The sequence below is a fragment of the Marmota monax genome, unplaced genomic scaffold (genome assembly GCF_021218885.2).
Source record: "Marmota monax isolate L192 unplaced genomic scaffold, Marmota_monax_Labrador192_F-V1.1 WCK01_AAM20220418_F8-fsc00022, whole genome shotgun sequence".
Lineage (NCBI taxonomy): Eukaryota > Metazoa > Chordata > Mammalia > Rodentia > Sciuridae > Marmota > Marmota monax.
The window spans coordinates 5,278,853-5,295,798 of NW_026695215.1; the positions used below are offsets into that span (position 1 = coordinate 5,278,853).

Below are 16,946 nucleotides of genomic sequence, written 5' to 3' on the forward strand. Positions count from 1 at the left end.
TGTTGCAGGTATAAATAAATAAACATTTCCATACTTTTAAAAACTTTAAAAAATTGTAATTGGTATTTATAAAAAATGATAAGGAAAATGTGATTTTTTAGCTGAAGAATATACACTTGTCACTCTTAATCTTAACTTGTCAATATCTCTTATTCCAGTGTCTCTTACTCCTCTTATTCCTGTTCTGATTATTTAATTCAGATTTTAATTTATCAAACTTTTCTCATAGACAGTGATGTTAGAACTTGAGTCAGAGCCAGGAGGAATCTGCAGGGAATGTAGGATCCCTGGGTAGCTTTGCCTGGCTGCCACATCTGGATAAAGGCTACTAGAGCCACTGTGTCTGCTGGGCCTGGCCTGTGCTGGCCTGTGTTATGACTTCAGCTCTTGGCACCCAACAGTGTGAAGTGTTCTAAGAGAAGGGACCCAGATGCAGAGGGCCAGAGTCCATACCCTGGCTCAGCAGCACACTGAGATCTGGAGCCTCAGTGTCCACATTTGTAAGGAAGGAAACACTGAAGAAACCTGGCACAACAAGGAATTGGGATGTGGTCGCTGCTCCTCTTCTCTTTTATTCTAAACCCCATGCTCCCTCTGTCATATTTATCTCCTCTTGTGTTTCAGAATGTATTCTTATTAGTCATACTATTTATTTATTTATCTATTTATTTATTTATTCTTTTACTTTGAGACAGGTCCTCGCTAATTTGCCAAGGCTGACCTTGAACTTGCAATCCTGCTGTCTCAGCTTCCCAAATTGCTGGGATAATAAGTGTGCACCATGGTGCCTGGCTCAGTTTATTTTGGGGAAGGTTGTACACACACTTCAGTAGCAGAAGGACAACCTTTTCAATAAATGATGCTGGGCAACTTTATATCCTTAAGCAGAATAAATAAATAAACAAATAAATAAAATTCCTTAACCTAAGACTCACACCTTACACCTCCAAAATAAATCACAGAAATAAATATCAAATGAAAAACTGTAAAACTTTTTTGGGAAAAAAATGTTACAGCCCATGATTAGTCCAAAGTTCTTAGGCATAGGCTAAGAATATGATACTTGCAAGGAAAAAAATCAATAAATTGGATCTTAGCACTTAAGAACTTGGGCTCTGTGGAAGATCCTGTTAATAGGATGAAAAGGCACTACAGAAGCCAGAGACCAGTACTTTAGCTCGCCATGTACCAGGACAGGCCTTGTATGCAGAAGAAAGAACTGTCAAAACTCTGCATTTTGAAAAATCCAGTTAGAAAACAGGTAAAGGATATGAGCAGGAATTTCACCAAAGGGAGTAGACTGGTAGAAAATAAGTGCTTGGAAAAATAAATACTCAATATCTTAGCCACTAGACAAATGCAATATAAAACTATCTGTTGGAATATCTAAAATTGAAAAGACTTACCTCACTAAGTATTGATGAGGATTAGAGAAACTAGATCACTCAGCATCTCCAGTAGGGATGTAAAAGATTATAGTCATTCTAGAAGATAATCTTGCAATTTCCTTTAACACTAAAAATGCACTTCTCACATAACCCAGCATTTGTGCTCCTGAGCATTTACCCCAGAGAAATGGAGCCTGTGTTCACAAGAAATACCTGTATGTAAATGTTCCTAGCATTCCATTCATAGCCCCAAACTGGAAGCAGTCCAAATACCCTTCAGGGATGAAAGACAACCATCTATATCCATTCCATATACTACTTCCCAGCAACCAAAAGAAAATAATTGTTAACCCACACAACTTGAATAAGCCTCAAGGAAAATTTGCTAAGTGAAAAAAGCCAGTTCCAAAAGCTCACCTATAGCATATGCTTCCATTCCTAAAGCATTCTGAAACAACCAATGCAGTTTCTAGAGGTTAGGAATGCTCGGTCAGCACGTCTGTGTTTGGGTCTTGGTGTCCTTATATGAAGCTGCACTGTGATAAAAATCATGTAGAAGACACACACTGGGATGTTTACAGCTGGTAAAATCTAAATAAACTCTGATTGTATCCTTGTAGATTTTCTAGTTTCATTGTGTACTATGGTTACACCAAGGACCCCACATGGGGAGTAATGGAGCTGGGGAACAGGACCTCCTTATGTGCTTATCATCAAGTTTCTTTAAATCTATAATTATTTCAAAATTATATTTAAATATTTAAAACATTCAAAAGTCTCCATACTGTTTTCTGATTTCTTCATTTAACAGCTCTAGGTTATGAGGATCTTGTCCCATTATAATAAAACTAAGTAAGGTCATGAGAATTAATGCTTACACTGTGTCTGTAATATTAGAATTCCTTGATAATAAGGTTCTAGAGGTACATTAATCACATAATGACCTATAATTTTAAGTTCATTTGATATATAGGACTAAAAAGATGGGAAAATTTTTTTTTACAGTGCTGGAGATTGAGCCCAGGTCCTCACACATGCTAGACAAGGGTTTTATCACTGAGCTACACCCTCAACCCTATAAAAATCTTAACAAATTGAAGAAATTGATTGCATGAGATCAATGCTAATAATTGTACCCATATTACCTAGTAAAAGACGTTTTGCTTCCACTCTCAAAACAAGCATTGTCTGAGTAGCTTGTCTTTTTCTTTCTTCCTTTTTTTCTTTTTTTTTTTTTTCCTTTTAAGCAGTGCTGGGAATTGAACCCAAGGCCTCATACATGCCAGGCAAGCATTCAACCACTGTGCTATACCCTCAGCCCCTGAATAGCTTTTGAACTTTTAAAATTCAAGTTTAGAACTGGACTTAGAAATATAATAAGACCAATGAAATCTAAGGATAAAACAGGCCTTTTTCCTTATCTATCCTGTTAAAAATGTTTCTTCCCTTTGGAAGTCTGACTACCAGTCGGGTATTAAGAAACATGAGGCATGAACTGCCTGCCTCTGAAACGAAGGCTGAGGCAGATGGGTGCTCAGTGTGCTCTCCCAGGCATTAGTAGACTCTCTTAGAAGCTGTGCTCAGCTATGCCTTTCTCATAGTGTAGGTGTCCACTGAGTCTCTCAGTTAATTCTGGATGTTTCATAGGAACTATGGAGGGAATATATATGAGGACGATATTATCCCTGGCCTAAAAGGACTTGTAGTCCAGTGGTGGATCACATTTGTGTATGATCAGTGCAGTGCAAATGTGTAAGTTGGTTGTATGAAGATTAGGACACAGGTGGATCAGGTCTGAAAAGATTTCCACAGAGGAAGACCAGATGTTTGGGGATAAGAGGATCTTCGTCAAGGGGTGGTGCTGACCAGGGGAGGCCCAAGGCAGGTACAGTGACCAATGTGGGTTGACCTGGTAGGGATTATAATTCCTGAACCCCAGTCTAGGACCCAAGACTGACAAGTATGAGGTTGTATAATGGGAGAAGGCAGGATTCAGACTTGACCCCAGGGCTGCCCTAGGTACAGGAGTGTAAATAGTTTGCCATACAGTTCATAGCCACTGACTTTCTTAATGCCATGATAGGAATGTTGCCACTTCTGTCAATTTTGAAATCTTGCTGTACCTTTCCACATTTTTAAACTACATTTTACAAATAAATTTGTATTGCAGATTCTTATTCTTTTAATGTCAGATAGAAAGTCACATTGACACGAGTAGTTATTTTAGAGACTGTGGTGTTCACTAACAGAGTCAGCCTGCTTAACCCAAGCAGTGTCATTTTGGCAAATGATAAATAGGTGACAGCATGTGTGTGCTACTGTACGTGTCATTCTGACTTAAACATAGGTACAGTTGTGCTACAGTACAGTTTATTCAGACATTAGAAGCTACCTTGATGACTACAGAAACACAGAGAGACTTGTTAGGTATGAGAGAAATCTGTAACCTTATTTTCTTAAACTTCAGTCTTTTAAAAATTTTATGTATTTGTGTATTGGTAGTTATCCTCACAGAAATGGATGCATTATTCTAAGTTTTAAGAAGCAGGTTAGCTAATCTTGGGGCAGAAATTTCCACATAAAGTAACCATTGCACCATAGTAGAGATGTACTTATTTGGTCCCTGCCAATTTATTTCTCCAATTTTCCATTTTGAGCAGAAACTTAGAGTGAAAAATGTACCTGACCCTCATTTCCAGCCCAGGTCGGCGGTGGGTGCCCCTCCCTTCCAGACTCTCTTTTACTCCTTTCCCTGGGCTATGTTCCAGGTCCTCCTCCTCCTCACCATTCCATAAGGCATGTGTCTTCTCTGTTCTGGTCACTGCTTTACAGCTCCTGTGACCATTTGCAGGCCATGTTGCCTCTCCTGTATGTCTGTCTTCTGGCTGTCCTTGACCATGTGGCTGCCATGTCTGCTGGTAGTCTGAAGAGCAATAAAATAAGCCAATCTCCCCAGAAGACCAGTCACACCTGATATGGTCCCACATCAGGAGAGGCTAGCCAAGAAGGGACACCAGTGAGCCCTCTGGAAAAGCACACCATCTGGGTTTTCATGTAGATCGCATCCTCGTTAGTTCAACTAATTGTGATTGTACAAGTTCTATAGTATTACTACTGTGTTTGCGTACATATATTTTAATGGTGGTTTATGGTGCAATACTGAAAACATTAAAGAAGGGGAGTTTGATTATTATTCTTTTTAAATATTTATTCTTAAGTTTTAGATGGCCACAGTATCCTCATTTTACATTTTTGATGTATTTGGTGCTGAGGCTCAAACCCAGTGCCTCATGCATGCTAGGCGAGCACTCCACCACTGAGCCACAACCCCAGCCCCTGATGATTATTCTGACCAACAGTATGCTCCACATATTTCTCAACAAATTCTATAAAATTAGCACATTTCAATCTAAGAACTTCAAAGATATATTTTTTATTAAACTTTTATTAAAGAGATAGAATAATGACTGATCATTGCTATGATGGATTCTGGTCTCATTTTGGGGGTGGGGAAACAGGATACCATTATAATCATTAAAACATATTTATTAACTAATAAATGTTACCCAGAAGTTTATCAGCTTTAGCTACTTTATCCTTCTTGCCCTTTTCTCCCTTATCACCTTTCTTTATAATTTGTATAGAATGCACACTAGTCATTGTTTTAGAAATGCTACCAGCCGGCGCATTATAAGAAAAATTTTTTTTTCTTGTAATCACAACAAAACCTTGCTTTAATCAATTTATCCTGCTAGCACATTTAAGCTTACTTTTCTGAATCACATTGCCAAGAAAATAGTATAGTTTCAGTAAAACCCAGACCATTACACAGATATTATATGACTCATTTGTGAGTACTTAAGAAGTTGTCTGCATTGCCATTTGGTATAATTTTAAGGTCTAAGAAACAACTACTGAATTCTTTCATGCATCATTTAGCAATACAACCCCTTTCTCATTTCTTTTTCAGAATCACTACTGAATTTAAGTTTAACCTTTTGCTTAGGTCTCATTATCCTCCCAGAAAAGATAGTGTTGGCTTCCAACTGTTCATTTTCTAAAAGAAAACCAGTTTTTGGAGAAATGTTTTATGCTTCAGGGTTACTTATTTATAAATTTTGAATTTTCTTTACAGAGATAGAGACATTAAATAAAAGTTTGACAGCGTCACAGAGAACTAAGGTATGCCTTGAAGAGGAAATGAAAAATCTCAAACTGTTGTCAGATACAGCCATCTTGAGGTCCCAGCAGATTCATATGTCCAAGCGGCAGGAAGAAAACTTACAAGTCAGATGCCATGATTTGCAGAAAGAAGTACTAGGTAAAGAGCATTTTTTTTCTGTTGTTAGCAACTAACCATAATGAGGAATTTTCTAGAAATTTTTTTCTTATAATCACAACAAAACCTTACTTTAATCAATTTATCCTGCAAATATACTTAACTGTAACTATAAGGGTAACCATGTCTGGGATTCCGGCTTCCTCACATCCCTTCAGTCGTGTCTTTGAGAGTGGTAAGACTTATGGGTGTGTACCGAAGACGTTGTAAGCCCAGAGAGGAAGGGGACCTGGCCCCAACATAGTCTTCAAGGGCACACCCCCAAAGAACCCACTTTCTCCAGCTAGGCCTGCCTCCTGAAGTTTCTACCACCTCCCAAGAGTGCCATCAGCTGGGGCCTTCGGCACATAAGCTTTAGGGGGACATGTAAACTCCAGACTGTAACACCTAGTCAGGTATATTATAGGATGCCCCTCTGTTAGAATTATCTGAGTTTTTTCCTCATGATCACACTGGAGTCATTGGGTTGGGGAAGGAAAAGACAGAGTGCTGTTGTCACTATGGCATTAATCTTTTCACAAGTAAGTATCATCAACATAATGTGTGGCAGCCATCCATGTCAACTTTCATGACCTGGCTGCATGACTGTGATTTCCTTTCTCCTTCTCTACCCTGTATTCTCTGGAAGGAGTTCTCTATGTACACTAAGACTTGAACTGGAAGTCTGCCCCTCACCTTCAGGGAAGCAGTCAGAATGCCGTACTTGGAATTCTTCTGCGTGGAAGATTTATCTTTTCTCCACATTTTTAATGTGTCATTTACATGTGGATTTTACAAATGGATTTTAATTTTTTAAATTTTTTTATTTGGGGGTACCAGGGATTAAACTCAGGGGCACTCAACCACTGATCCACATCCCCAGCCCTTTTTTGTATTTTATTTAGAGACAGGGTCTCACTGAGTTGCCTAGTGCCTTGCTTTTGTTGAGGCTGGCTTTGAACTAGCAATCCTTCTGTCTCAGCCTCCTGAACCACTGGGATTAGAGGCATGTGCCACTGTACCCAGCTCATGAATTTTTATTTTATTCCTTGGTTATAATCCAGTATTGCTTTGCTTACTTTTCTCCTCACATTTTCTGGCTTTGGCCACTTGGGTTCTTTCAGTCAGCTTCTGTATCCTGTTGATACATTCCAGACCCTTTGGGCTATTGTTTGTAACCATTATGTCTCAGAATCAGTGACTTCTCTAAAGAGCTCTAATTTCTGTTATTGGAAAATGGCATTCTTGCTGAGCACCCCTCTTCCCTATCTAGAATTAATCTAATTCTTCCATGCTCTCCCTCCCTACCCCACTATGAGTCACCCCCCTTGTATCAGAGAAAACATTCAGCATTTGTTTTTTGGGGATTGGCTGACTTCACTTAGCATTATCTTCTCCAACACCATCCATTTACCTGCAAATGCCATGATTTTGTTCTCTTTTAATGCTGAGTAATATTCCATTGTATATATATGCCACATTTTTTTTTTCATCCATTAATCCACTGAAGGACATCTAGGTTGGCTCCACAATTTAGCTATTGTGAATTGTGCTGCTATTGATGTGGCTGTGTCCCTGTAGTATGCTGTTTTTAAGTCCTTTGGGTATAGTCCAAGAAGAGGAATAGCTGGGTCAAATGGTAGTTCCATTCCCAGATTTCCAAGGAATCTCCATACTGCTTTCCAAATTGGCTGTACCAATTTGCAGTCCCACCAGCAATGTATAAGTGTACCTTTTTCCCCACATCCTCGCCAACACTTGTTGTTTGTCTTCATAATAGCTGCCATTCTGACTGGAGTGAGATGATATCTTAGAGTAGTTTTGATTTGCACTTCTCTGATTACTAGAGATGATGAGCATTTTTTCATATATTTGTTGATTGATTTTATATCCTCTTCTGAGAAGTGTCTGTTCAGGTCCTTGGCCTATTTAGTGATTGGGTTATCTGTTTTGTTGTTATTGTTTGTTTGTTTGTTTTGGTGCTTAGCTTCTTGAGTTCTTTATATACCCTAGAGATTAGTGCTCTATCTGATGTGTAAGGGGTAAAAATTTGCTCCCAGGATGTAGGCTTTCTATTCACCTCACAGTTTGTTTCTTTGCTGAGAAAAAACTTTTTAGTTTGAATCCATCCCATTTATTGATTCTTGTTTTTAATTCTTGTGCTATAGGAGTCTTATTAAGGAAGTTGGGGCTTAATCCCACATGATGAAGATTAGGGCCTACTTTTTCTTCTATTAGAATCAGAGTCTCTGATTTAATTCCCAGGTCCTTGATCCATTTTGAGTTATTTGTGCATGGTGAGAGACAGGGGTTCAATGTTATTTTGTTGCATATGGATTTCCAGTTTTCCCAGCACCATTTGTTGAAGATGATGCTATCTTTTCTCCAGTGCATGTTTTTGGCACCTTTGTCTAATATAAAAAAATTGTAATTTTGTGGGTTAGTCTCTGTGTCCTCTATTCTGTACCATTGGTCTACCGGCCTGTTTTGGTGCCAATACCATGCTGTTTTTGAAAACTATTTTAAGTTGCTTAAATATATCACCTATTTATAAAATTAAATAAATTTAAATAAATAAGACTCTGAAAAGGTCATGCTATTTATTTTAGATATTAAAAGGACAAATTAGGGTAGATTTGCTGAAATATACATCCTACTTCTTAAAAATAGTTTTCTGAAAAACACTGAGGGTAGGAAAAGAGAGCAAGGTGAACTACCCTAAGAGAGGACTATGAATAGTGGAGATTTTTAGTCTTGGGTTCAACTTGGTTTGGTATAAAACTTTGTAAGTGAATGATACATGAAGTTACATCTCAGTTTCCTTTGGTAACAAAGCCATTAATATAAAATAAAATGTTTTTAAAAATAGTTTTATCAAAGTGCACATCCTGTCCCCAAATCAATGCATATTGTTCTTGTCTCTCTTCTATTAATGAGTAGTGTTCTTGAATATTTTAGTTTCCTAGAAAAACACACCAGAGCACAGGGTATCTTATACTGCACCAACAGGGAGTTTAGTAGTAACCTTTTCATGTTTGACAAAATAAGTGATAGTATATGGGGTTCGTGGCATAATGGGTAATGATAAGAGAAGAAAGGAGGACACTTTCCCTTCTGGGGACTCCACCCCAGCCCCTCTGTGCCAGTCATTTGACTAGCACTAAGCACTTGACCCAAGCATCAGCATTGCCCATTCTCTCATCTGATTGTCACATTAGTCTATGTGAGGACTTTTATCGTCCCTTTTAGGTAGAGAAACAGTCCATGGTGACACAGCTGAGACTGAGACCCAAGCTGTGTCAGGTCAGAGCCTGTGGTGGCTCATGGACTATTCAGTGAATTCCAAAAAGACACCTGAGAATACTGAACTCCTTTTCCTTAATAATAAAAAAATTAACAAATGAGTTTTTTCTCTCCTTATAGAAATAAACCATTGACTAGGCAAGTCTTCTAAGAATTTAAGCTGTTTTTCAAAAATTACATGACTACAAGAACATCAGGGGCTTGTAGGGAAGGGAAGAGAAGGGAGAAGGGTTAGGCAAGACAAGAGGACCTATTAAAAATGCACATACTTGCACATCTGCCAGGCATACTGAGTTAGAAACTCCAAGATTCTAATACTCTTTATTTTTAGTAAGTGCTCCAGGTACAATTTATGACCAGAAAAGTTTGTCACCAGCTTAAAAAAAATAGTAAGAAATATAGAAAAAAAGATGTTCCTATTGTAGCCCACTTGGGGTTAACATTAAGGCCACAACTCTGACATGACCCCAAAGACCCCTAGGATGTGAGCAACACTGCCATGCTCCTGAGACCCACCCAGGCTGTGCACAACTACCCCACTCCTTCAGCCACCCTGCAACCACTTAGATGTCTCCTTGCAGTCCCAAGGAGCCCCTCCTCACCCATGGAGCCAGGCCAGGCGGGCCAGTATGCCTTTGCAGACAGGCAGGCCACTGTATACAGTCCTGGCAGGCCACATGGCAAGTGCTGTCCTTTTTGGCTGTATCTGCTGCACTCCTTTTACTCCCGTCTGGCCAGTCTGGGACCTCTGTCCTGTGCACAGCCCTGCTGTGCTGCAGCGTAGGTTCCATTGGAGCCTCGCTGGGATGATTTTATTGCATCTATGTGATTTTTCTCTCCAGTGGAGTAGACTGAGCTGTTGGTTCCAAGGGCTGCTAGCCCTGAGATTACCTATCAGCTGAAGAGCTGCTAGAGAGCTCTGAGAACTGCGCAGAGCTGCCAGTTTAACCAGAACTATAGAAAGCTGGGGAGAGCTGTTAACAACAGTGATGAAAGCTGCTGGCACTCAGAGGGCAGGGTCACACTAAGAGCTGAGAGCTGCTGGTGATCAGAGCTCAGAGCTGCTAGCACTAAGGGAGCTGCCTTTTTTTCAACTTCTATTGAAATTGTACCAAAAAAAAAAAAAAAAAAAAAAAAAGCCCTCAACTGAATGTAACAGAACAAGGGAATTTATTGAAAGAATATGTAGGTGTTCAGCATGTGTGAAGGTGGTTAGGGAGGCTGCCAACTTCAAAGCCAGAATCATGCCATGAGACCTGTCTGGTGAGGGCACAGCTGCCCTGTACTTAAGACCCTGGACCCCAACCTGCTCCTGACAACTGCTTAGCCTGAAATGACTGCTCCCCTGCTTCGGATCTTGGCATCAACTATTATCAGAGCAGCTCTTGAGAAAAATACTTGAAAAACAGTCTGGAAAGGAAAAACTATGTTTGGCCACCTAGCCCCAGAATATTTAGAATGTTGTCAGAGGGATGTGTTGTTGCTATAAAAATGGCATATATATCTTTAGAACAGAGCAGCAAATGCAAAGTAGAATCAGATTTTAACATTAGGGTCATTAACCATGGGAAAAAGCAAAATTATGTCAAAAATAAGCCAAATACACCAAACAAAGTTAATGAAAACTGTCACACAAAAAGATACAGAATATCTTAATGGTTGGGATGGAGCAGCATGTTAAACACCATGAAGAGAAAAATTTTGCCTATTAAAAAAAAGTGGAGGGGCTGGGATTGTGGCTCAGTGGTAGAGCGCTCTCCTAGCACATGCAGGGCTCTGGGTTTCATCCTCAGCACCACATAAAATAAAAAAAAATATTGTGTTCAACTACAACTAAAAAATAAATATTTTTTTTAAAAAGTGGAAGCTGAGTTCAAAACCTACCCCAAACCTAAAAATAGCATACCAAAAAAACCCATTTGTATTATATATGAAATGCAGAGGTTAAAACCACTCCATATAAAATATTTATTTAACTGTAACAGGAAATTCCAAATGCCTAACCAAGCATATGGTTGAAAAATAGAAATAGACCATTAACACAGGAAATGCACATGATAAACAAACACAAAAGGTTCAGTTTCTAATGACTAGTAATGTATGAGTGTACCTTTCCCCCCACGTCCTCTCCAACAATTATTATTGCTTTATTCTTAATAACTGCCATTTTGACTGGGGTGAGATAAAATCTTTTTTTTTAAAGTTTGTAAACTATTTTATTAAATCACTTATATATTTCTCCCCAGTAATTAATACAGGCTTGTTACCATTATATTTTACAATGTCTTTTAAATTTTTCAGACAAGTACTATGAGGTCATTTAAAATATGATAATATAGCATTGACAGGGCACTACAAAAAGGAAAGCAACATATTTTCTTTCTTGTTCTTCAAAAGATTTAATGTAAGGCCATATAAAGCTAAAGAAAGTAACAGTGTATCTAACAATCATTATCAGCACAGTCTCTCTTAAAAGAATTTGTCTAGTAATTTTTTTTGATACTGTACTTCTCTATCCTTCAATTTTATTTGTGAGACAACTGTTTTAAGAACTAGGTTAAATTAGAATATCTTTTTATACATATGTAATAGTCTGTATTAATTTACATTAATCATTTCACATGTAATTAGTCTTTATTCCATTTCATCAATTTGTTTGATCCAGGAACATTATGTAACTCTGTTCATATTGAGAGTTCATAGTCATTTTGATTTCATATTCTAAATATTTACGAGTGATTTTTCCAAGTAGAAATAAGTTGACTTTGAGATAAAATCTTAACACTAGTTTTCGTTTGCATTTCTCTAATTACTAAAGATGTTGAACACTTTTTCATATATTTGTTCATTGCTTGTATATCATCTTCTGAGAAGTGTCTGTTCAGTTCCTTAGCCCATTTGTTGATTGGGTTGTTTGGTTTTGTGGTATTAAGACTTTTGAGTTCTTTATATATACTGGAGATTAGTGCTCTATCTGATGTGCGTGTGGTAAAAATTTGCTCCCATACTGTGGGTTCTCTCTTCATTTCACTTATTGTGTCCTTTGCTGAGAAGAAGCTTTTTAGTTTGAATCCATTCCATTTCTTGATTATTGATTTTATTTTTTGTGCTTTAGGAGTCTTATTAAAGAAGTCCAGGCCTAATTTAACATGATGAAAATTTGGGCGTAGGTTTTCTTTTATTAGGTACAGGGTCTCTGGTCTAATTCCTAGGTCCTTGATCCACTTTGAGTTGAGTTTTGTGCATGGTGAGAGACAGAGATTTAATTTAATTTTGCTACATATGGATTTCTAGTTTTCCAAGCACAATTTTTTGACAAGACTATCCTTTCTCCGGTATATGTTTTTGGCACCTTTGTCTAATATGAGATAACTGTATTCATGTGGGTTGGTCTCTATTTCTTATATTCTGTACCATTGGTTTACAAGTCTATTTTGGTGCCAATACCATGCCGTTTTGTTATAATAGCTTTGTAGTATAGTTTAAGGTCTGGTATTGTGATACCTCTTGCTTCATCTTTTTTGCTAAGGATTGCTTTGGCTATTTGGGGTTTTTTATTTTTCCAAATGAATTTCATAATTGTTTTTTCTAGTTTCTAGTTTTATGTCATTGGGGTTTTAATAGGATTTGCATTAAATCTGTATAACAGTGTTGGTAAAATGGCCATTGACAATATTAACTCTGCCTATCCAAGAGCATGGAGATCCTTCCATTTTCTAAGGCCTTCTTCAGTTCTCTTCTTTAGAGTTGTGCAGTTTTCATTGTAGAGGTCTTTCACCTCTTTTGTTAAATCGATTCCCAAGGTTTTTTTTTTTTTTTTTTTTTTTTTGAGGCTATTGTAAATGGGGTAGTTTTCCTAATTTCTCTTTCAGTGGATTCATCAATTAAGTATAGAAATACTTTTGATTCATGGGTAGATTTTAAATCCGGCTACTTTGCTGAATTCATTTATTAGTTCTAGAAGTTTTCCTGTGAAATTTTTTGGATCTTTTAAATATAGAATCATGTTGCCGGCAAATAGTGGTAGTTTGAGTTCTTCTTTTCATGTGTATTCCTTTAATTTCTTTTGCCTGTCTGATTGTCTGGCTAGAATTTCAGGGACTGTGTTGAATAGAAGTGGTGAAAGAGGGCATCCCTGTCTTGTTCCAGTTTTTAGAAGGAATACTTCTAATTTTTCTCCATTTAGAATGATGTTGGTCTTGGTCTTAGCATAGATGGCTTTTACAATGTTGAGATATGGTCCCACTATTCCTAGTTTTTATAGTGTTTTGAACATGCAAAGGTGCTGTATTTTATCAAATGCTTTTTGAGTATCTATTGAAATAATCATATGATTATTATCTTTAAGTCTATTGATGTGTTGTATTACATTTATTAATTTCTGTATGTTGAACCAACCTTACATCCCTGGGAGGAATCCCATTTGATCATGGTACACTATCTTTTAAATATGTTTTTGTATGCATTGGCTAGGATTTTATTGAGCATTTTTACATTTATGTTCATCAGGGATATAGGTCTTTAAGTTTTCTTTCCTTGGTGTGTTTTTGTCTGGTTTTGGAATCAGGGTGATATTGGCCTCATAGAATGAGTTTGGAAGGGTTCCCTCCTTTTCTATTTAATGGAATACTTTGAGGAGTTATTAGTGTTAGTTCTTCTTGGAAGGTCCTGTAGAAGTTGGCTGAGAATCTGTCTGGTCCCGGGCTTTTCTTGGTTGGTAGGCTTTTGATGACATCTTCTATTTCCGTGCTTGAAGTTGATCTGTTTAAATAGTGTATGTCTTTCTGATTCAATTTGGTAAAATCATATGTTTTTAGAAATTTGTCATTGTCATTGAGATTTTCTATTTTATTGGAGAATAAATTTTCAAAATAGTTTCTAATTATCTTCTGTATTTCAGTAGTGTCCATTGTGATATTTCCTTTTTCATCATGAATTTTAGTAATTAGAGTTTTCTTTCTCCTTCTCTTTGTTAGTGTGGCTAAGGGTTTATCAATTTTATTTATTTTCTCAAAGAACCAACTTTTCATTTTCTCAATTTTTTGAATTGTTTCTTTTGTTTCAATTTCATTGATTTCAGCTCTGATTTTAATTATTCTAAATATAGAATTATTCTAAATATAGAATCATGTTGCTAGCAAATAGTGGTAGTTTGAGTTCTTCTTTTCATGTGTATTCCTTTAATTTCCTGTCTTCTACTACTTTTGGTGATTTGTTTTTCTTGTTTTTTAGGGTTTTGAGATGTAATGTTAGGTCATTTATTTGTTGGCTTTTTCTTCTTTTAATGAATGAGCTCAATGAAATAAATTTTTTTCTTAAAGCTGCCTTCATAGTGTCCCAGAGATTTTGATATGTTGTATCAGTGTTCTTTCTTGTTTACCTCTAACGTTTTTTTTTATCTTCTCCCTGATGTCTTCTGCTATCCATTGCTCATTCAATAACATATTATTTAGTCTTCAGGTGTTGGAGTAGCTTCTACTTTTTATTTTATCGTTGATTTCTAGTTTTATTCCATTATGATCTAATAGAATACAGGGTAGTATCTCTATTTTTTTTGTATTTCCTGAGAGTTGCATTGTGGCATAGTATAAGGTCTATCTTAGAGAAAGATTCATGTGCTGCTGAGAAGAAGGTATATTCACTCGATGATGGATAAAATACTCTATTTGTTAAGTCTAAATCATTAATTGTATTGGGCTGGGGTTGTGGCTCAGTGGTAGAGCGTTCACCTAGTACAAGCAAGACCATGGGTTCGATCTTCAGTACCACATTAAAAAAATAAGTGAAATAAAGGTATTGTGTCCAACTACAACTAAAAAATAAATATTAAAAAAAATAATTGATTGTATTATTGAGTTTTGTAGTTTCTTTCAAAGCTTGGTATACATTGTTATAGTATCTCCTAGCTTTGATGGTATGGGTTGAGAAATCTGCTGAGATCCTAATTGGTTTCCTCCATATGTAATCTGATTCCTTTCTCTTGTGACTTTTAAAATTCTATCCTTATTCTGTATGCTAGGCATTTTCATTATAATGTGCCTTGGTGTGGATCTGTTGTAATTTTGTACATTTGGTATCGTGTAAGCCTCCTATATTTGATTTTCCAATTCATTCTTCATGTTTGGGAAATTTTCTGATATTATTTCATCGAAGAGATTATTCATTCTTTTGGTTTATATCTCTGTGCCTTCTGCTATCCTGATAATTCTTACATTTGGTCTTTTCATGTTTCCCATAATTCTTGAAGGTTCTTTTTATAGTTTCTCACCATCTTCACTGTGTGGTCATCTTCACTGGGTGGTCAACTTTATTTTCAAGATTATATATTTTGTCTTCATTGCCTGAGGTTCTGTTTTCCAAGTGATCTAGTCTGTTGTTGATACTTTCTATTGAATTTTTTACTTGGTTTATTGTTTCCTTCATTTCAAGGATTTCTGGTTTTTTTTTTTTTTTTTTTTTTTTTTGAGTCTCTCTTTCTTGAAGTAATCTTTTGCTACCTGTATTTCCTCTCTTATCTCTTTGTTGGAGCATTCAATTGTGGCCTGTATTTGCTCTCTTAATTCATTCTTTGCTTTGCATATCACTTTATTTTTTAAAAAAATTTTAAGTTGTTAATAGACCTTTATTTATTTATTTTTTATTTGCTTATATGTGGTGCAGAGAATCAAACCCAGTGCCTCACACATGCCAGGCAAGTGCAATACCACTGAGCCCCAGCTCCAGCCCCTGCATATCATGTTCATTATGTACATTCTGAACTCCGTCTCTGACATTTCATCTACTGTGCTGTCCGTAGAATCTATTATTGTATCAGCTTGGTTTGTTTTGGGCATTTTCTTCCCTTGTTTCTTCATTGTGTCTGTGTGTCTTTCTCTCTAGCAGAGTGGATTTCAGGTATTACAGTTTCTACCTTATACTCTTGTAGTGTCCCTGCAGGTTACCAATACCTTGCCTGCAGGAACCTGGATGATGGTCTTTTAGGTCCTAGATGGAAGCCCATGGGGAAAGCCACCCTACGCTGGTAGATGGGGCGCAGCTCCTTCTGCACTTGTGTGTGTGGAGTTGCTCTGCTCCTACCACGCGGGTTCTGCTGGTGGGCTGGCCAGAGTCACAGTCATCTGCTGCCAACAAATAAACTTTCTTTAAAAAAAACACCCAAACTATACATCTTTCAAGATCTAGCTCATGTTCTGCTTCCTACAGTAAAAACAAAAACATAGCAGCACTAATTAGCCACACTTTGATACTCATCAAGGCCTCACTTTCATTAAGTACAGTGCATGTTCGGGTTCGAAGTGCAGGTGGAGGCTCTGATCTCTTCGGTCTTCATGCGAGGCTGGGCGGCTGAGAGATGTAAGGGACTGTTCTCAAGGGCAGTATAATTCCAGAGTAAAGAGTCATATTACTTCAATACTGAGTTAGAGGTTCGTTTGTGCTGCTGTTATTGAATAGGTTCTCTCCACAGGTAACACACTACAGAAACAAAGGAAAAATTTAAAAGTCCTTTACATTTCTCTTTGTGGAAGCCATTTTTGAATTGGTAAGTCAGAGTGGACAGGTCTACTCTCAGGAACAACCAATAGTACTCCTGATGTTTCTTTCCCAAGGGCACCAGGTTGTTTGAATCCATAAGAATCTTACTCATTCCCATGTCAGGGTCTCAGTGTGAAAGTTGCCAAAACATCTTTTAAAAAGTTCATAAACAAATCTCTTGTTTTATCCACAAATACCTTTCTGGTGAACTGACTGGATTGTACCAACATATTATTTCTTTCCAATTCATTTTTCAGAAGTGGTGACAGTGGTTTAGGAAGGTACTATAGCTTCAATTTCAAATGTCCCCCAGAGGCCCCTGTGCTGAAGGCTTGGTCTCCTGCCCATGGTGCTGTTGGGAGGTGGTGGACTTTTAAGGGGTGGAGCCTAGTAGGTGAAAGTTG

General features: G+C 37.3%; 1 protein-coding gene across 5 annotated transcripts in view; it reads left to right on the plus strand.

The window, feature by feature from the left end:
* Lekr1 (leucine, glutamate and lysine rich 1) overlaps window positions 1–16,946 on the plus strand; it is a 169,511-nt gene that overhangs the window by 59,205 nt on the left and 93,360 nt on the right. For all 5 annotated transcript variants that reach the window (XM_046431685.2, XM_058574972.1, XM_046431682.2 and 2 more), the window contains one exon: window positions 5,524–5,709. In XM_046431685.2, the coding sequence (XP_046287641.1) occupies window positions 5,524–5,709 (186 nt within the window). The remainder of the gene's footprint in view (window positions 1–5,523; window positions 5,710–16,946) is intronic.